Source organism: Phyllostomus discolor, chromosome 7 (assembly GCF_004126475.2).
Source record: "Phyllostomus discolor isolate MPI-MPIP mPhyDis1 chromosome 7, mPhyDis1.pri.v3, whole genome shotgun sequence".
NCBI classification, from domain to species: domain Eukaryota; kingdom Metazoa; phylum Chordata; class Mammalia; order Chiroptera; family Phyllostomidae; genus Phyllostomus; species Phyllostomus discolor.
In genome coordinates this window covers 31360911-31382038 of record NC_040909.2, presented here as the reverse complement: position 1 = coordinate 31382038, position 21128 = coordinate 31360911, and the positions used below count along the sequence as shown (strand labels likewise).

Genomic DNA, 21128 nt, shown 5'->3' with positions numbered 1-21128 from the left:
GTAAACTTCCTGATGTCCGTCAAAGTTTCAGGAAATGCCAGATATTAGACTTGGAAACAGAAGTGGACACAGATGTATGGGATGCAAAAAGGTTTCCAGGAACACTTACAGAGTTGTAACTAGTAAGGCTTAAATACTTTTTAAAAACAACATTGTTCTTAGTGTCACAAAGCCTCTGTCCCACTTTTGCTTTTAAGCGTAGAACATTTGAAGAGGGGTAAAGGCAAGCCACCAGCTTTACACCGCTGAGGTGAGGCAAATGCTCCGGGAAGAGATGCTACCCACGCATAACACGGATCAGCTCGGCTTTGGCTGGACACTTTTGCTTCTGTACCCAAAGCACAAAACAGTCAGAAGCATAACTCAAACATGCTGTTTAAACTTGGTGAGAAGCTTCAGGACAAAAGCAAACTTACCCATCACGTCCCCGATTTTGTATTCCTTCCAACAAAGCCTCCATGGCCAAATCCCCTTTGCTTTGGCAACTGGAGAAATAAAAACAGTGATCAGGAAAAAATTCAGTTTTTAAGTTCTAACATTTCCACTGACAAACATAAGAATGTCAATGAAAGCACACAAATAACAATAAGAAACTGTAGCGCTTCTTAGGATGACTATAGGAGCAGCCAAGGAATATCACTTCAAAAAATACTAGGAGCAAATGCACTGCAGACTAAGATAAAATAACTTAAAAGTGATCTGAATTGCTGTTGACACTCTCCCTACAGGACTGAAATCAAATACCTCATTGCTGTACCCCCGCTTCCTAACACAAGGGTGGACCAAGGCTGGAGGCGGGGTGCTAGAAGTAGAGGATGCTAACATAAACCCTCATTCATACAGGAGAAATTGGGGGTCACACATCAGAGAAAAAAGTGTAGCTTTTTGTTGTTGTTGTTGTTGTTTTTTAAAGAAAGATTACAAACAGGCTGAATGCCCTAAGCCTGAACTCCTTGGTCCATCACAGAAGTCCCTACTCACCCTCAACATGACAAATCCTTGAAGCTTCTTGGAACCCCCTCCCCTGACAGGCAGCTACGAGGGCCCCTCCTTCTCCACAGTGCACCCTTCCTCATCCTTAATGGGTTTTCACAACAGTTACACCACAGGGGAACACATCCTTTCTCCTTACCATCCATCCCTCAAGGGCAGAAAACCCATCTTACTCGTCCCTGATGCTCCAAAGCTTAGTGTAGCACTTCAGCATGGCTAGTGCTGGATGCATTCCACTAACCTCTGGTCAATCCCCCTCCCTTTTGTCTATCTCCCCACCCAAACTGGTCACAGCTGAAGAGCTACAAGGAGGAGTCTGGCAGAGAAAGGAGAAGGGAGACCAAAAAGACTGTCATAGAAAAGGAAGGACACCACAAAGGAAGGAAGGTGAGGAGAGAGGAAAGACCACCCTTAAATTAAGAAGCACTGGTGAGTGGTAGTAGCTACAGTATGATTCTCACCTACTGTCACAAATCTTCAAAGCATTAATCAATGTCAAACCACTTCTCACTCCTGAGACAATGCTTGTCTCCTTAAACCTTCAAAAACTCAATCATGAGTTACTCTTTTAGGTCATTCCCAAATACAATGGTGTGGAGGACCTGCCTCTTTGTCCTAACGCCTTGTCTAAAAATTACAAATACTTCTCTGAGGATTCTTTCATTCAACAAAGAATTCAGTGTTTACTAACCACTAGATACATACTGATGAAAGACATGGCCCTTTTCAAGGAATTAACAGTCCAGGATGGAAAAGAAAAAACCAAAAATGCGCTTGTTGAGGGAAACTTTAGTGCAGGAGGCATTCTCCTGAAACTCAGAGGATGAGAAAACTGGAGAACACGGCCACGGCGCGTTCTCTGCATCTGTTTCTGAAGTTCTAACAGGAGTGTTACACTATTCATGCATAAACATGGCAGAAAGGTTTTTTCCCAGTGAGTGAGTCCTTCATTAGACAAAATAAAAAGCTAAAGAGAAAGGTTTCCATGTCCTACTCCACTTTCTTTCAACCACGGTATGGCCCATTACAACACAACCCAGGCTCTGTGTTCTGGTCCACTCTAGAGGGCTGAGAGGCAGCAGAGAGTTCACCCAGTATCATGGAGATGGAGACCCAGCATACAGTCCCACTCTGCAACTGACTAGCTTTGTGTCCTTGGACTTCGGTTTTTGCTTCTATAAAATGAGGAATATGAACTATAATCTCCTAGCTCTTCCAGCTTTTTCAGGGGATTCTAACAGTCAGTTAAATGTCCACTTGTAACTAGCATCCTCTTAACAACTATACATGGATATGTATTAAATATATAGGAAAGTACTATTATTTAAAATTATCATTAGTAAAACTATATTTCTTTAGGTCATGTTATTCTTAGACATTAATATACTTAAAATACATATTATTAATACACATTTAGTAATATACAATACATTGATATATTTTTTGGATGGCATTATTTAATAATTAGCAGCATTTATAACAGAAGCTAAAAGTCATTGAGTGCTCAACGGTTCTGCCTTATACCTGCTGTCTAATTCATTATCCACACACTCCTAAAGGACAAATACTACCACTCTAAGGAAACCGAGGTTCGGAGGCTTAAATAACTTGACTGTGGTAAACTAAAATTATAGTTGTAGGATTGAAATGCAGGCAGTGTGGCTGCCGACTCTCAGCCAATGTACAATATTTATATATTATACAAAATTCCAGATTTTAAAATACCTTTATATCTTCTTTTGGTTCAACAGAGTCTTCCTGGAAATAATCGAAATCAAACCAAATCGAAATCAAACCAAATAGAAAAGTCTAAATACAGGAAAAATGTAAGCAGAAGTATGACAGGACTATCATGGCCACCAGGTGGCAGCACAACAGTAAAAACAGCCCACATAAGGGGAGAAATTTCCCTTTCAGAAATCAAACCAATGATCTAAGACCAAGAGATCCATGTTTTTAAAGGTGGGTGGGGAGGGGACCAGCAGCATCCTCTCTGTAATATAATCTTACTAATGTGTAGTGTGTTTCTTTAACAAGATTCTCACCATCTATGTGAGTAGCTGTCAAACAACATCAATTCTCATTCCTTAAGAGTCCTGTAAGTAGCAAGGACTCAGACTATCTGTGGACCTTTCTCATTTTAGTTTCTCATAGCTACATCTCTAACTCCTTTCCTAACCCTCATTCAGCTCTATGCGCTATGTCACTCTGCTTTCTTCTTTGCCTGTGCCATGTGATAATTATGTGAAATTACATATTCTTTGCTCATAGTACTGAATATAAATTTCAGTAATTAGTGTTTGGTAATCTGCCTCTAACCCCTAGCCTCTAACATCGATGCTAATGTGGTTAAATGGAAACTGTGCAGCTCTGCAGTTGTTACAGGGCAATCTTAGTCTTCTCTGCGTTTGGACCAAGACATCGACAGACAAAAGTTATTAATTATTAACTCTCCTCTGGAATGAAAACTGTTTAAAATCAGTGAAATCTGGAGTAGGATGGTTAAAGGAAATACAAGGTTTTTCACAAGTCTGAGAAGCAGGGAAACACACTATATTAGGGAAACAAATAATCCAAATAGGATATCTGATAATGGATCCTTGAAATCTGAGATCTGAATCCTTGAAATTCATTAACATATTTCTAGGACTTTAAGAGCTAGAAAGGACCCAAAGACCCCCAATTTAACCTCTTCATTTTACAGATCAGAAAAAAATAGAGAGAGTACACAGCCACAATAAAATTACTCACAAGATGGGACACAGGAAGAAAAAAACTCTGAGCAGAATTACAAATAAATGTGTACTAATAGAAAGGACATGCCTAGCCATCAAATCTCACTGAAAGCAGGAGAACAATGCTGTCCCTTACCTGCCTTGGTGTTACTATGATTACAAAGGTCTACAGCTCTCGGATATACCAAGGCCAGTCTAATAAACTATTGGTATAATTTACCATTGCCCAGAAAGGCCCCTAAACTTAAGGGGGGAAAAATCAGCAGATAAAGTATCAAAGAAGTTTTCCAAAATAAAAATGTAAAGCACTTTCTAAAGTGTGACTCAAAATCCAGAAGAAATAAAGGAAAAGACTGACAAATCTGAGCAAATAAAAATACATTTTTATCCAGGAGCTATGCCATAAACAAAGTTCATGACAAAAGACAAATGACAGTGGTATTAGAAAATTTTAAATCACAAAGGCTTAGTTATCCCAATATACTGAGAACCTAAAAATTGAAGGGGAAAAACAAATCTATAGAAAAATGGGTATAAAGCATGAACAAGTAGCTCATAGAAAAAGAAATGTAAATAACGTTCAACATATGGAAAGGTGCTCAATCTTGCTGAACAAATTTAAAATACACTAAATCACCCTTTCTTCTGTATCTGATTAACCACAAATTAAAAGCCTGACAATATATATTCTCAAGGCCTGGGAAGACCAGCAGCCACGCACACTGCACACAGGAACGCAGAACGGTACAGCTACTACAGAGGAGATTTTGGCAGTACCTAACCACTGGTCCATATGCATTTATTACCCTTTATCCAAAAGTGCCACTTCTAGAAAACCATTCCAAAGATACACTGGCAAGAATACAGAATCACATGTGCACAAGGATATACATCACACAACTATATGGAATAGTAGGAAAAAACACGAACACTTATCAATAGGAGACGATTTCAATACCCATCCACCAATGAAACACTAAAACGCTGTAAAAGGGGTAACACCCTCTGCACGCTTCCATGGAGGAATATACAGGACATATATTAGTAGGTAGGAAAAAGCAAGATACAAAACAGTACATGCGAATACTACCTTTTATTAAAGGGGAGTACATATATGCGTGTGTGTATATATATATAAAGTGAATATATATAAAATGTATATGTGTGTATATGTACACATACAAAGATATAGATATATATCTAAGATCTACAGATATAATGCAGTTACTTTTAGAAACAGATAAACCCAAAACTAGTAATTATGACACCTATAATTAAGGGAATAGGAAGGAGGAAACAGGAATGAAAGCTCGACTTATCTGGATGTACTTTCTTTTACAGACACTTGTTTTATAGAAATTATGCCAATGTTTTACATATAATAAAACAAATCCAAATGGAAAAAAAGCAGGATTGAAAAAATGAAAATAAAATGAAATAAGTCAACTATCAACTAGATATCAGCCTAGCCACAGAACAAATTGTTTCATGCCTTTAAAATGCAACAGTCGCAGAGCGCACATCCAAGAGGAATACGTACTAAGAAAAAAAGAGTACTGCAAAAAAAACCCGAACACTATTTAGGAATCAAATTGTTGATAATAAAACTGGTAGTGTTCATTTGAAACTGTAACATATAATATTGGATAAGAAAAAAGTAATTATGTTAATGACATTAGGTACCAATATTTTCAGCAAAAGAGAAAAAGATACAAACATAAAACCAAATATGCAAAAATATATAAAATTAAAATTAAATTAGAAATACCATTGTGAATTCTGTATATTCCTCTTTTAAAAATATATTTCCTAATTCTGGCCACTGTAAACCCTGGAACAAAGGACCAGCCCAGCAGCAAGAGTCCTTCCAGCCCCCGACGCTGACCTTTGAACACCACCTCCCACTCAAAGGAGCCAGGCTTCTCAGTGGCCAGAACGTGTAATGGCCAGGAATATGTTTTACCAGAAAATGAGAAAATTATCAAAGACTGCTGGTCATATTAAAGTGGACAGGACCAACTTACAGGGGCCACCACTAGGCACAAACAGGATAATTTGAGTATCCAAAAAAAAAAAAAAAAAAAAAAGGCTGGCCAATAGGTTGAAACAGTTTAAATTTATGCAAGTCAATAAGCTGATGATTTTTTTTAAAAAGTCAAAAACCCTCATGGTTACCTTTGGAGGTTGTTATGCCACCAACTCATTACTGAAGTCTGAAAATAGAGGGAAAGAATTAAGCATTTTTCTTGCCTTTCCTGTACAAATTGTATTTCAAACAACTGATGGTAGTTAAATAAATAGTTCATGGGAAAAAGTTCTTCATGAAGGATTTCCAACTAACAAATACTGAAAGAATGACAGAATATAATATGGTGATCAGAAAATCACCATATTATAACCCCTAATGCAATAATGGATATAGGCCATCTAAATCCATGAAAAAACTTCACCAATAAGTGAAAGGTTCATGAGGGGTTTCATGATGGATGGACAGGGCTGGCAACACCTAGGCCCATTACGCTGCTCAATCTTAACATCACAAAAAGAAACAACTCATTGCCTCTATGATAATTAATGCAACAGGAAGTGTACAGCACCACCTAGGATATCTTCCTGTCTCCCCAACAACAAAAAAGTCAAGGCTGAATCTGATCAAGCTTCTAGACTAGTTCTGTTCAGCAGAATTTTCTGCAATTATGGAAACATTTTATATCTACACCAGTCAAACGGTAGCCACAAGGCACCTGACTGCCCAGCACTTGAAACGACGCTGACATGGAATAGGGACTGAATTTTTAGTTTCACTTCGATTTCATTCATTTAAGTAGTCACAGCTGACTGGTGGCTACTATAAGCGGATAGTGGCATTCTAGGTCTAAATGTTGTTTTAAAGAAAATAAAGGAAATAGATTTACATGTTAAAGGATACCATGCGGATGCAATCAGCTAACTCTAGAATATTAGGGGAGCAAGGAATTGCTATATTTAAAATTTAAAAGGTGTATCAACCAAATGCAACACATGTATCTCTAAAGGATTTTGATCCAAATACGTTAATTATAAAAAGACATTTAAGGGACAGTGGGGAAATCTAAACCCAGACTGAATGCTGACATTATGGAATTTTTATGTATTTTCATAGGTGGGTGACAGTACTGTGCTTTTGTAAAACTGAAAAAACAAACCTAGGTCTTGGAGAAAAAAAACTAAAACTAATGTAACATAAAAATAAAAAATTCAGTTCCTGAAACGTATGTCAATGTTGGCTTCAGATGAACTTTAAATCAGGCTGACTTTTTTTTTTGAAGTAGGAAGCTCTGAGAGTGGACTGCTGATGCTGTGACTACTGGCCACCTCTGCTGCATACACTAAGAAGGACCAAGGACAGGTCTTCCTTTTAATGGGAGAAAATGGCGTCAGTACAATTAACATGCACAGTTCCTACAATCCAGTTAATTTTTAAACCCAGAATCTACACACATTTTAAAGAACTGTGTGACTGTTTATAAATCTCTAGCACATTTTACATTGTATTTTTTACTATATTGTACTGACCACTGTTAATGATACAATCAAAGAGCAAGGTCAAGATGGCACTACACCAAATAAGAAAATAATACACTCTTATTATATCTTTAAGTTACACTTTTAAATCTAAATGTAAATATTTGAAGGTAACATGTACTGATGATCCCTATTATGATTTCCTTTTCATATCTATAACAGTAAGTGCAAGCATGTGGAGGACACTGTATAACTATAAGGTACCTACCCACACTTGATTAAAGGAATAAAATAACACTTAAGATTTCAGGAATCAGATGTAAAGCTCAAAAAAAACCATTTTGTGCAAATAAGTATACTGTAACTACACATGAAGTCTAGTCACTGACAACAGACTCATCTTCACTCTCTGATGTTGTAAGAGACATAAGAAAAAACACATAATAAGCCTAGTATTTGCCGTCTTCATATCTTCATTATTAAAGTGTTCCTGAGGAATCACCCCTTTCACACCCTCACTCTATTTTACTTCCCAACTCGTGACTTGCATGAAACAATCCCTAGTTCAAGGTTCCCGAACTTCAGTCCCTCATGACTTCTACCACATTTCTGTCCCTTCCGTACTAACATTAACGTTTTTAAACTAGCTCACTTTTAAAAATTGCTAAACTTCCCACCATAAATGAGCCAGCATCCCCTGCTTTTGATGATCTAAGTTGCAACAATGCTAGCAAGCTAATAAGGTAGGACCTGCTAGGCGGGAAGGTAGCCCCCAGGGATCCCTGCCCGGAAGAGGTGGACAGACCCGCGGGTGGCTCCGCCCGGGGAGCTGAGGAGTCAGGAGCAGCTCATCTGCTCCGCCATCCTCCTAGCCCCCCAGGGTCTCAGGGAAGGGCTGACCACCTGGCTAGCCCGGGCGGCACAGCGCCTGGCAAGGCCATATCCGCCTTCCCGGGACCGCTGGGTGTACGCGGCGGGGCCGAGGGGCGGGGCGCCGGAGCGGGCCCGGACTGGTGGAGGCGGGCCTGGCGGCCTCCGGGCCGCTGGGGAAGCCAGCCCCGGGCCATACAGCCGCTCGGCCAGCGGCACCGCCGCGGCCAGCTCAGCCTCCGGACTTGGACACGCCCGCCCCTCGCCTGCCCTCCTTGCGCACATGCAGTTAGAGGGCTGCCGCGCGCGCTCGCGCGCGTGCGCCCGAGCCTTCCCGCCGTTACCTCCGGCCGGGGACGCGCACGCGCGTCACCGCCAACCTGACGTCCAGCCTCCGCCGTCCGCACGTTCGTTCCTCCCCCTGCCCGCTCACTTTTAATGGAAACCACCTCCTTCCTGCCCGCCCCGCTCCGCGCAAGCAAATAGGCTCACTCACTTCCGGGGATCGGAGGAAAAGGCGTGCAGATGACGTGGTGCCGAGGGTGGGCTCCGGCGGCCGCGGGTACAGCGCCGGGTCGGGTGTCGGTAAGGGTTTTCCGCACCCCTAGCCTAGGTTTTGGAGTGCGGGAACGAGTTCGTTCCACAGCGTCACATCTCCCCCCCAGTCCCATCGGTCGAGGCCGTGTCTTCATTTCATCCGCTTCATCACTGCTCTTACCGCACGCCTGATCGAGTAGAAAAGGACTTGGGTGGCGGGCTGGGACGTGTTCCTCTCTAGCCACCCTCCCTCTCCGCCCCGCTTCCAACTTTTGTATATCCAGCCTGAGGCCGGAAGTCGGTGCTGTGAGGCGCCTCGCACACCTGTATAGATGGTGGTGGCCTGCGAGGGTCATTTCTAGGGAGGAAAAAAGGCCTTGCTTTGATATTGTAGCTATGTATTTACAGAGATGGATAAAAGATGCCCCTGCCCGGGGGAACGCACGCACCGGTGTCAGAAAAGAGCATGAAACAGGCAGTGTGACAAACTCCCCAACGGATCGTTCAGTGTGCACGGGGACCTGGGAGGGCGGGTACCGCGCTCCGCTCCGCTCTGCGTAGGGCAGAAACAGGGCCTCCTGCAGCAACCAAGGTTTTTTTAGACCGGCTGTGGGTTAGTTGGGGGTGGGAAGACGGGGTGCGGAGGAAGAGGAGACAGCATTCCAGGATTAGGACTATCACACACGTGTAAGAAAAGTTTATCAGGAAACTGGTAGTAGTTAATGCTGTCGAGTAGAGCAAATGCCTGGGACAGTGGCCCCGTCCTGACGTTGCCTCTCATGATGTTTTCCAGCCCCTTAAGAGTGAAAACACCTTAGCGCCTAACTCTGGAAATGGGGTGTTGACCCTGATAATCTAACGCCCATGTTGAATTTGGAAGGAAAACTACAGGTTAGTGATGGGGGAAAGAGTCATTTAAGTGTAAAGGATGGAAAGTATGACAGGATTAGAGGTGTCTGAAAGAGTAACAGGTGAAAAACATTGAGGCCAAATTGGGGAGAGAGGTGTTAAGGAGTCCTTGATACAAAATTTACACATAACAGTGGGAGATGATAATACCTGAGCAGTCAGTCACAGAGCGGGCCAAATAGGTGTTTGGTGGACAAGAAGAAAGTATTTGAGGGCAGAATGCCTGCTGCAGCTAGAATGATTTGAGAAAACTTTGCCAAAAAGGGAAAATCTGTGTGGGCCTGGGAAAACCAGCATGTTTTGATCAACAGAGAAAAGGGAGGGAAGGTATCACAAAAGCCAGAGCATGAAGGACAAAGGAGTGGCAGCCAGAAAAAGGAAGGATCCTGTGAGACAGGGACTCTGGAAATATAACTGGAACTAAGGGTAAGGACCCCTTGTGTGTAAATTTCCTAAAGATTGGATCCTTCTTGTTTTGGGTTAGTCACTGAGTACTTCTGGATTAATTCTTGTGTGAAACATCAAGACCTTATCTGGTTCCCTGGTTGCAAAAGTACCTGGGTACCTTTTGCTTCAGTTTCGCCTCATTCTTTATCATAGGGGTACAAACCCTTCTCCCATCCCAACCTGTATAATTATTACCCAAGTATTAGGGCAATTTTGCAGTCATACTGTTGGGGACAAGCACAGGCCTATGTGAAGGAGTTGGATTCCACTCCCAAAGATTGTGTCTTGTATGAGTCTTCATACTCTAAGAAGTGGGGGTACTGTGAGTACCTTTGGTGCCATGGAATTCCAGGCTATCGGGAGGGCTGTTTGGAAGCAGGAGGCATGGTAGGGTGACACCTGTGATGAAAAGTAGCCCAAACTTGGAAACAAGGAACCCAGAGGTACCTTCCAAGCTGACTACTGCCATTTAGACTTGGGCAGGGGGGATGAGGAATCAGCCATGGTAGGTAAGCATCTTGTCTGGGCATTGAAGGGTGCGCAACATTGAGAATCAGAGGAACCCCAAAGGGAAGAAGAATCAAGCAGCATAGGGTCCTGCCACCATTGCTCACCTGGAGGTGTTTCTTCCAGGACCCAGTCTGGGCGCCTTAAGAAAGGAGGCCTTGTCCTTTACCAGCTCAGTGGAGGATTTCTGTCAGGTCTGTGGTTGGCCAGTCTGTATAACCCGGTTCAGTGTTACCTCAGTATGTTCATTTAGCTTCTTAGCCTAAGAATGCCAATATTAGAGCCAAGGCAGGTGGCAACTCTTGTAAAAATGGTGCAGGAAAGGCAAGAGAGACCGGAGAGGAGACTTCGCTGTGAGTCAGAGACTCATCAAAGGCATCCTGAACAGGGAAAGGTGAAAGTGCAAGTTAGGAGAGAAGAGCTACATGCTAGGTGTTTTATGGCGTCATAACAGAGGACCTCAGATATAGTGCCTTCCTATCACACTGTGACACTGGTGTGTCAGCTGGGCTGTGTCCGATGTCCAGCGTACACTGCAAAGCATCCATCGCCAGAAGGGAGAGGAGGAGTGGAGTGGGGAAACAGGAGGGACTGTGATCATAGAAATAAGTTGTCGCTTGACCCAGGTGAGATGAGCCTCCAGGGTGGTCCTCTGTGAAAAGACACGTCCAGGCTAAAAAGCCTGGGAAATCCTAGTGCTGGGTTACAACACCTCCTGGGTCTTTATGTGTTAAAAATAACTTCTTTGGCTTACAGATTTGACAAGATCGAAGCTGCAGGAGAATGGACAGTGAAGTACAGAGAGATGGAAGGATCTTGGATTTGATAGATGATGCTTGGCGAGAAGATAAGCTTCCTTACGAGGATGTTGCAATACCACTGGTAGGCTATAATCGGTGCTAGGGATGATGGGTTAAAGGGGTGACCTGGTGGGCCTTGTAGAGGTAAAATGTCAGTGGGCAAATAAACTAGTAGAGCAAAGCAGTGAAAGCTCTGGAGTCCACTAACTTGAGAAGCTTCAGGAGAGCATCTAGACTCTATTTGAAGAGAAATGTGGGTCAGAGCTGACGTGACCAGCTCAGGTAGGGGTCATTTCAGGACTGGAACCCCGGTCTTCTGAGCCATTTTCTGTCAAGTGCACCAAAGCTAGTAAGCCAATAATGAGAGTTCAGTGCATCAGGCAGGGAAGGCTACAAAGCAGTGGCATATAAGCAATGCAGTATTTCTTACTTCCCTGCCTATGGCTTGTCAGTCTGTTGACATTTTTTAAAGCTCACATTCTTGGAACACACACCTGTCCTAAGTTCCCTGGAAAATCTTCAAAAGACATCTGGCTTTTCTTCTTTTGCCTTTAGACCAGCAATCTCCTGGAATATGCCTTTCTGCCCTCTGGGAAACCGCCCTGCAGGGAGTCTGTTAAACCTTATGTCAGCAATGGTCTAAAAGTTTTGCTTGTGTACTTGCTTATTAAATACCCCGTTTGTGTCATGGAGGCCTAGAAAGAACACAGAGCTCAGACACCAGGGACTGTTTTTCTTTGGAATGTTCTGGCTGTCCCAGGAAGAGCTATTGATAAGACAGAGTTTGCGGAGGGACTGCCGCCCCTATTACAGAGAACGAAACTTCGGTTCACCTACATTTTCACTGAAGAATAAGAGATGATAATGTGTTCAGTGAGTAACACACATATCAAATAATAAGCCAGGGCTTAGTTCAAGTTTACAAAAATAATAAAAAAAAAGAGAGTGTAATGAGAATTAACAGCTGCAACTTGGTGAGCACCAGTTCTTTGCAATGGACTAGGGCTGAAATTTGACGTGCATCATTTCTGATCTTGGAACAGCTTTGCCAGGGCGGTGGTGTCATCCCCATTTTCTGGGAGGGAAGTAGGATCAGAGAGGCAGAACTTGCCCTGGGAGGGGTATCTGAGGAATTAGACTTCATGCCTAGGTCTGCGAGGCTCCAGACCCTGTCCTGTAAACTTTGGTTTCTTTCATTCCACAAGCATTATAATAATCGTGATAATTATTTACTTATATATGTTACCTCTCTAGACCTTCAGCGGCTAGATTATGTGCTGGATTATGTGAGCATAAAATACAGTGTCTGCCCTTGGTGTGTGTGTGTGTGTGTGTGTGTGTGTGAGTGTGTGTGAGGGGGAGGGGTCTATAGAGGTAACACATAGACATAAATAATTATAATAATATAATCGTAAGTGTTCTAAGTGGGGGTCATGGATGGCCACCATAGTATAAAGTGGCTCATTGCCTGGTGGGCATCAGGAAAGGCCTCAGAGAGAATGTAATATTTAAGCTGGTCATAAGGGAGGGCCCAGAGTTTCATGGGGGTGGACAAGGGCACCCCAGCGGTGGGAACACATGTGCAGAGGCTCAGAGCTGTCAGCATCTTCAGGGAGAGCAAGGTATTCAGTGTGAATGGAGAATATGTTTGTCAGGAAAGGTCAGCATGAAAATTTGGACCAGGTTTTGAGAGGAACACTTGATACCATGCTTGGACCTCATCCTGGGGATACTCAGGCATGAAGGGTCTTCAGAATCGAAGTCTGCCATGCTTAAAATCAGGTTTTGGAAAATCAGGTTGGCAGCATTGTCACAGAATGTCTGCCTTGGAGAAAGGGGCAAGTGACAGGGCTGAGAGACCAATGAGGAGACCATTAGGCAAGGGAGGAGGGTCTGGACATGCTTGGCAGGATTCAGGGACCATTTGTGTGATGGGGGATGAAGGAGAGGGAAATTTCCATGCTGACTCCCAGGTTGCAGCCTGGCCCTGACATAATCCATGTCTTTTCCCTTGTCTTGTGATGCTAAGGCATTGTGCATATCAGCTTTCTGTGCTGCCTAGCAAGTCACCCTGAAACATAGTGGCTGAGAACTGTAGCTACTTCTGTGATTTTGTAGCTCAGCTAACAGGTCTTCATCAGCTCAGCTGCTCCCTGCTGGACTTGCTTGTGTTCTGCAGTCAGCCAGAAGGCTAGCTGGAGTCTGGGTAACTCAGGACTTCCTCACTCTGGCAGTTACGCAGGCTGTGAGCTGGGACAATCAGGTGGCTAGGCCACAGTCTCTCATTATGCAGGAGACTAGCCCCGACTTCTCATGGCCATCTCAGGGTCCAAGAGCACCTTCAGAGCACACCACAGGCTTCCTGGAGCTGACCCTCTGGCCCTGCCCCTGCTTCCTGTTGGCCAGAGCAAGTGACCTGGCCAGTCCCTGTCCAAGACTGGAGAAATAGACTGCCTTTCCTTTTCATAAGAGTAGCTGTGAAGAATCATGGTCATTTTTACAATATGCTGTAATAGATGGTTGCATTTATGATACTTTGTTTTCCAAGCACACATGAAATTTTATGTGTTGGCATTCATTGCCAAGAGTCAATAGTGACCAAATGGAAGACATCATTTAGAATGTATGTCACAGATGGGGTGACGTTCAGCAAAGTTGCCTGCCTCTGAATTACATAGTTTATTAAGCAAGGACTTGTTTATGCTTTGAGAGCTATAGCTAATTATTGGAACCAAACTTTCACTTCAAGTTTAGGTGTACTATTGCTTTACAGTAAATGGTAGTTCTTTCAATTTGTACAAGTATGTTTGAATTTCAGTCTTAATACTTGTAGAGCAAGAAGATATATGTGATTCAAATATACTTGTCATAAGTTGTTTTATGTATACTGAACATAATTCTAAAGGAGAAAACATTATTATATTCATATACTGTAAATTGGAATCCATTGGAAAATCTTAAGTCTGGATATTGAGTAAAAGGTTTCCCTAAAAAAAGTGTAAATTCAGATAATTAAAAAGAAGTATATTGGTATCAGTGAACTCTGATACAAAGAAGAGTCCTGGTAGTAATGAATTTAAATTTGAAATAAAAGGAAACTTTGTTAAAAGTTCTCACCACACACACAAAAATGGTAACTGTGAGGTGATGGATGTGTTAACTACCCTTATTGTAACTGTTTTACAATGTGTATGTATCAAATCATCACACTGTACACCTTAAACTTACAGAATATTATGTGGAAATTAAATCTCTGTAAAGCTGGGCAGAAAAATATGTGTATAGGAAAATTATTCCATATTCTACAGTAAGTGTGGCCTGTGATTTACCATTTTAAGCAAATGCTGGCAGCGTGTGAATTGGTCATTTGCCATGTTTTATGTTGCCTGACTCCACCACTAGGGGGTGGTCTCATATCATGTTACCTTTTCACAGCTCCCCATTTAGCTCCATTATAATCTAGGCATGTTGGGTGCAGGAGAGTTTTTGAATACATTTGTGCTTAAGGACTATGCAGCGAATGTGATATTCTATTAAGCCCCCCCCCCCAAAAAAAGAGACAGTATTGGCTCTTCTCAGCTCTCCCAGCCACTACTAATAATAGCAAATACTCCTTGAGCGTGGGATGTCCCATGCAGTGCTGAGCACTTGTTCTGAATTACCGCATTTAGTCTCACAACAGTCCTCTGAGGTAATGGCTCCGTTGTCCTCTCATTTCCAAAGAGGGAACAAAAGCTCCAAGGGTTTGAATATCTTGCCTGAGTAACCCAGCAAGCAGTGGAGTCATGGCCTTGGATCCTGGTGGCTTCTGGAAGCTCATGCCCTTAGCCTTCTGCCGCGTTGCCTCCTGCACAGCAGCTGCAAGGCCACAAGACCTTCCTGGAGAGGACCTGAGCAATAACTCTGACACTTCCTCACCTCTCCTTATTCTGGCTCTTTCTTTGGGATACACTGGTATCAATCATGCTGCCTATTTCTAGGAACTCAGGTTTTAATTCTACACGCTTTTGAGTTTTAAGGAGTTTGTTAATGTACAGGATACTGTTGTTCTGAATGTCCCTTGTACCTTTTCAGAATGAGCTTCCTGAACCTGAACAGGACAACGGCGGCACCACAGAGTCTGTTAAAGAACAGGAGATGAAGTGGACCGACCTGGCCCTGCAGTACCTGCACGAGAACGTCCCCCCCGTGGGAAACTGACGCCTGGCTCCCTTCTTGTGGATGAATTTTTTTTTAAATACGTAGATACTGAAGGTTTTCTTTTAGTCTCCTAATTCAAATCTTTTAGTGATAGGTCAGCACTCAAAAATGTACACCCACTTAGTTTGTGGCAGCAAAGTGCAATGTGCAAATACTCACCAGAATGAGAAACTGGTTGAGATTTCTCAGGAATGCAGAATATTTGGCTCTTTGAACCTAAAGTTCTTTATTCCCAAGCTTGTGTTTGAACATATTTGGTTAAACGTTTGCCTTTAACTCTAACTTTGCTTTACTTACCAGAGTTTAACACTCCCCAACTGCTTAAATGTGTCCTGTGACAGGCGATGGAAGGTATGACAGGGAGGGCTTAGAAAGAGGAAGCCAACACAAGGAGAATCGCCGGCTTCTCCTGCACCCCCTAGGAGAAGCAGTCTGAGTGGGTGTGTGGGAAGCCTGGAAACGTAATAGGTATTTGGAAGCACATTCACTGACAACTGGGGTTCCTGAGACTCCCCGTGATGTTTTCAAACTTTGGATACATCAATAAATTAAAGAGTATCTGACAGTTCCCTCTACTTTCTCTACCACTTCTTTTGATGTTTCTAGAAGGGATGATTGGCTGGATGGACTACTAGTTTTATCCAGTAATGGGACTTGACTTCTCAAAGCCCTTTGAGACAGAACCGAAACACTGTGAAGTCAACATTTACTTATACAATTGTATGAGAACTTGTATTTTGCAAAACGTGTATCTCCTAGAATTATTTGCCTTAGTTAATTGGCGTCTGTCTTTTTCTCTATCCAGATTATAAACTCTATGGGAGGAGACCCTGGTTTATACTTTTATCTCCATCATTGAAAAACTGAAAATACTGAGTAATTGAAACCTCTCTTATCTTTCGTTACTAGATCTTTCTCTTTACCTGGCTTTTAGAAGGAGAAGTATATCACAAAACAAGTGAGCTGATTTTAGGGTTGCAGTGATAACACTGTAGCAACTCTCCTGTAATCCAAATACATCCAGGCTAAGGGAGATCCCTGTGCACCAGCGTTTTGCTGAGAAGTCATTCAGCTTAGAATAAAGACCCCAAGGCACCAGTCCCTCCGATGACTAAAGAAAACAACCCAGTAGAAAAGAGAACTACAATATTTGGAAAAAAATTTTATACCAAGAGAAAGCTTTTCAAAAAAAACTAAAAGTACCTAGAATGTTCTTCCACATTCTAGTTAAATGAGGGTTTTACTACAACTGTGTTTATGGTATGTAATATCTAAAATACTGACCTCTACTTAAGAACTTAGCAGCCCTGGCTGATGTGGCTCAGTGGACTGAGCACAGGCCTGTGAACCAAAGAGTCGCTGGTTTGATTCCGAGTCAGGACACATCCCTGAGTTGCAGGCCAGGTACCCAGTAGGGCGCACATGAGAGGCAAACACACATTGATGTTTCTCTCCCTCCCTAAATTAAATCTTAAAAGAAAAAAAACTTAGCAGACGTTCCTATGAATCCAGCCTTGCTTGTGGGCCCAGCCTTTCTCAGGAATGTTGGTAGACCCATGAAACTAATTTAAAGTAGTCTTGATTTCAACTGAATCAGTATGATACCTGAAAGGTAGACAGCAGCTGTCGGTTTATCTGCTTGTCTTATTACCCTCACCTGAGAACTGCCCACTCGCCAAGTTTGTGACCTGTGACCTGTGAGATGGCAGAATCAGCTCATTCCTGTGATTTCCAATTGTGACATTCTGGGAAGAAAAAAATAGAGGATGTCACTTAGGTTGGGTTCCTAGAAGCAAAGCCTGAGGCACTTTCTTGTGCGAGGGATTTTATAGAGGCTGTGCTCAGGAGAAAGCTGTGAGAGTAGCAGGAGAGGGCGAGGGCAGGGAGAGGTGAGCAAAAATGAGGCTTCGGCTGAAGTCTGACCTCGGGCATCCCACAGGACCTATGGAAAGTGCACCCAGACTTTTCCCACTTGAGACCAGAGAGGCCTGGCCTTTGTGTGCAGTATGCTGTGAGTTGGTCGTTGCCTGGGTCCCTCCCAGGTGTGGCCATGGGGTGTGACTTCTGAGAACAGGGCAGCTCTGAGCTCTTACAAGCAAACACAGTAGCTAGGGAATGGGCACAGACAGTAGATAGAGAGTGTCTGGGCCCCAACAGTGCCTGCCACAGGTACGAGGTGTGACTGGGAGACCTGATTCTGATTGGTCCCCAGTTAAGGGGAGTTATGGAAAGACCTTGTGACAAATAGCTTTTATAGCACATGTTTTGAAATTTAATTTTGTTTCTGAATTTGTCCTACTCTCCAAGGAAGTGGCCAGGCCATTTGTGGTCCTGTTCACAGCAGAAAGCAGACATGCTCAAAAGCCAGCCTGCCCCTTGTTCGGGAAGCAGGGAAGCGGGGAGAGAAGGAGCCTCTGCAGAGTAGTAGGAAGCAGTGTCCCAGTGGCTGGTGGTACCCAGGGACACGGCGAACTTCAGAGAGTCATGGTCTGGGGGGTGCCCAAAGGAGACCTGAATCCCAACACTGAGTCTTCCAGCTGAGACAAAGACCCTGATGCCTTGGAGCCACCACCTCCTTCCAGGGTGCCTCAGAGTTGGCAGTGAGGATAGCAGCAGCAACCCAGATGGACTGAAGAGCAGAGGTCCTTGCACACTTTCCAGATCAATCACGAGCATCCTAAATGCTTGTGAGACCCAGAGAAGAACGGAACACTCTAGTGACCATAGATTTAATTTCTGCTTCAGCACTGCACATTGAGGCCAATCAGATTTGGAGAAAATGTGATATTTCTTGACCCTCCTTGAGTTTTTGAGCCAGCACCTGGAGGATGAGTAGGAGTGGCCAGGGGATGAATTGGTGGGATAAGGGATGATTGCAGAGAGAGGGAATTGCACAGAGCTGGGAGCTGGAACTGGTACTACAAGCAAGGTGGGCGGGAGGGCTGGAGGAGCTGGGGGTGGTCTGATCAGATTATATTTTATATTTTTAAATATAAGGCTCTGGTTTTGAGTAGGCAGGAATAGAAGTGTGGAAAGGCAGAGCTTTGCATTGGCTCAGGTGAGGGGATGGTAGCTTGGACTAGCAAGATGGAGATGGAAATAGAGGAACTTGGAATAGCGCTTACAGGTAGAATTGTCCTGTAGATGGGTAGATGTGCCTGCTGAGAGGTGTATTCATGAGGACAGCGCCCTGCATCGGTTTGTGTGGTTTTAAAGTGACTGGAGTGCCCAGTGTGAGCCCCTGCCTTGTGACCCAGGGGAGAATTCCCTGAACCAGATACAGAACTCCAGATGCAGCCTCTGTCCTCTGGAAGCAGAATCTGGGTCCAGGAGCTGCCTGCCCTGGACCCAGTCATTCTCACCGTAAACGAATTCCAGTGTGGGCTGTCTGATCCCAAAGCCCATGTCTTCTCCCCAGACTACGTGACTTCCCCATAAAGCCTTCTGTGATCACTCCATTCCGAAATGGGAAGAAAATTCCATTGCGATATCGAGAACTTCAAAATGTTGACCTTGTGCCCTGGCTGGTGTGGCTCAATGGTTGCGTGCCGGCCTGCAAATCAAGGGGTTGCCAGTTCAATTCCCAGTCTAGGGCACATGCCTGGGTTGCAGGTGGGTGTACAGTGGCAGGGCGTGCAGGGGGCAACCACACGTTGTCATTTCCCTCTCTTTCTCCCTCCCTTCTCTGTCTAAAAGTAAACAAAATCTTTTTTTAAAATGTTGACCTTGTTTCTATATTTGAGATAAAGAACTGAATCATTTTTATTAGGAACCCAGGAGTCACGCAACATTTAAAAAATTAACCTATTACCAAACCCATATATAACTCATAACTTCAGCAGCATGAACCATATTGTTGTCACTGGTTTGTATACAAGGTTAAATCCCCAGGGTGTGTTTTCCAATTTTGGTACATTGAGAGTGGACAGTTTAGTGTCAATGCTAGTTAGTGCTCTACCAGCAGGGGGTGCTCAATTCCTATAAGAAAGTCTGAATCACTGGCAGATCTTTTAGAAAATGTGAAACCGAACAAACCGAATAAATGTGTTTTGCTTGGAAGTGATTCTGCATCGGTGAATCCCTGGGATTCTGGCCACCCACCCTTGGGCCAGGCAGCTCACCTAGTGGGCTTCTCACCCGAACTCCATAGGAAGCCAAGTGAGGGCACCTGAAAGGCAAGGGCAACTCAGAAATTTGCCAACCTGTGACCCCAACTTATACTCTTAGTCAGAGCTAGGGACTCTCATTAAGCATTTCCCCAGGTCTTTGTGTTAAATCATTGAGATGATTTAGGCATCATCCTGAATGACTATTTTTCCAAGGCTTCCTTTTCTGATTTGGCTCTGCCCTACCCATGGTTAAATTCTTTCCCCAGTTCCTTCACTCCGTAGGCCAACAGTGAGCTCCTGTAGAAACAGTGGGGAGTTAGGGGCTGACACGGAAAGGCAAAGTGTTGCTCATTTATGCACTCATTGGTTGATTCTTAAACGTGCCCGCACCAGAGATGGAACCCACAACCTTGGCCTAAGGGGATGATCCTCCAACCAACTGAGCTACCCAACCAGGGCCCAAATGGGGAGTCTTGAGGAAGCTTCATGTCTGTGGCCTTCCTGCCCCCACATAATGACCTTGGCCCTTGACCCTTGGCCAACAAGGACTGGCTTTGGGAGCCTGCAACCTTGGCAGTCACATGGTCCCACACTCAGAAGGACCAGCTGTGGCTGTCTTGAGCTCTCAATAATTTTTGATTAAGGGGCCCACATTTTCATTTCATATTAGGCCCCCAAAATTATGTAGCTGGTCCTTAAATCTACGGTAACCATCTGTAGGGGTTCCCTGCCAGATGGTGACTGACTCAACCCAGCAAATGCCCTCACCTTGGGGTTGAGAATTCAAGAGACTGTGAGAGTTGTCCTTTAGGGTGACAGAAAAGCAGGCAGGTCCAGGAGAAGTGGCAGGGAAAAAAAGCTGCGGCAGACCTCCAGGCTCACTGCAACATCTCGAAATTCAGCAGATGCTGAAACTGTTTCCAAAGCTCGACTGAGTCCTGTGTCATTCCTGCCACTGGAGCGCTAGCCTAACTGACCTGTGGGGAGGAGGGGGGTGGGGAGGAGGGGGAGGTGCAGAAGTGCTGGAAGTGCAGCAAGACAGATTTTGTGAACGACTAAGAGAATCTGAAGCATGGTTATCACCCAATCCCAGGGCATGTCCTTGCCTGAATTTTACTTGGGTCTTAATCAACTACCATATGAACTTGCACCCTGTCGTTCTGGGTATACCAATGAAGTTGTCTCAGAACAGCCTCTGACTGAAATGAGATACCAGAAACCCAATTACAGAGCTGGGAACAATAGTCAACGCATTAGTTTACAAAGGGTTTCTCTACCTGGGTTTTAATTTACCCTATTGTGTTGAACCAATGGGGGGGGGGGGGACGTTTTCATAGGTCAAAAATGGTCAGTTACAATTTCCTGTGTTCTAAGCTAATTTTATTCTCACCCAGAGCCAGCTGAGCACATACACACACACACGGACAGACACACACACACAACACACAAGAACCGAATTTGATGGGTAGAGGCGGGGAGCCAGGAAAGGGTGGAGAATTTGAAAACAACCAAATGAC

At 43.8% G+C, this 21128-nt stretch overlaps 2 protein-coding genes across 16 annotated transcripts in view; one reads left to right on the top strand and one right to left on the bottom strand.

Moving 5' to 3' along the window:
• The window catches only part of CEP63 (centrosomal protein 63), a 42401-nt gene extending 33276 nt beyond the window's left edge, over nt 1-9125 (bottom strand). The window contains exons 1-3 of one of the 12 annotated variants that reach the window (XM_036030679.1): nt 8447-8512; nt 5904-5941; nt 417-485 (exon numbers count right to left, since the gene is read on the bottom strand). In XM_036030679.1, the coding sequence (XP_035886572.1) occupies nt 417-485; nt 5904-5932 (98 nt within the window). In that variant the 5' untranslated portion in view covers nt 5933-5941; nt 8447-8512. Of the gene's footprint in view, nt 1-416; nt 486-5903; nt 5942-8135; nt 8410-8446; nt 8530-8598 lie in introns of those variants that run through there. The other 11 variants (XM_036030677.1, XM_036030675.1, XM_028518184.2 and 8 more) reach the window with 11 other exon arrangements.
• On the top strand, nt 8561-16067 carry ANAPC13 (anaphase promoting complex subunit 13). Of its 4 annotated transcripts, XM_036030686.1 has the most exons (4): nt 8568-8687; nt 9433-9530; nt 11259-11384; nt 15377-15550. In XM_036030686.1, the coding sequence occupies exons 3-4, from the start codon at nt 11286-11288 to the stop codon at nt 15500-15502; spliced, it is 225 nt and encodes a 74-aa protein (XP_035886579.1). In that variant the 5' UTR covers nt 8568-8687; nt 9433-9530; nt 11259-11285; the 3' UTR covers nt 15503-15550. The 4 variants fall into 4 exon arrangements, with proteins under 4 accessions (XP_028373988.1, XP_035886579.1, XP_035886581.1 ...); XM_028518187.2 differs by lacking the exon at nt 9433-9530 and having other exon boundaries at nt 8561-8687; nt 15377-15535; XM_036030688.1 differs by lacking the exons at nt 8568-8687; nt 9433-9530 and adding an exon at nt 9208-9231 and having other exon boundaries at nt 15377-16067.
• The last annotated feature ends 5061 nt before the right edge of the window (nt 16068-21128 follow it).

Excerpts from the sequence above, each read along its gene's own strand:
- ANAPC13 (XM_036030688.1), top strand. The coding sequence starts at position 11,286 with ATGGACAGTGAAGTACAGAGAGATGGAAGGATCTTGGATTTGATAGAT. Across the intron at positions 11,385-15,376 it reads AGGATGTTGCAATACCACTG|AATGAGCTTCCTGAACCTGA; the intron begins GTAGGCTATAAT and ends GTACCTTTTCAG.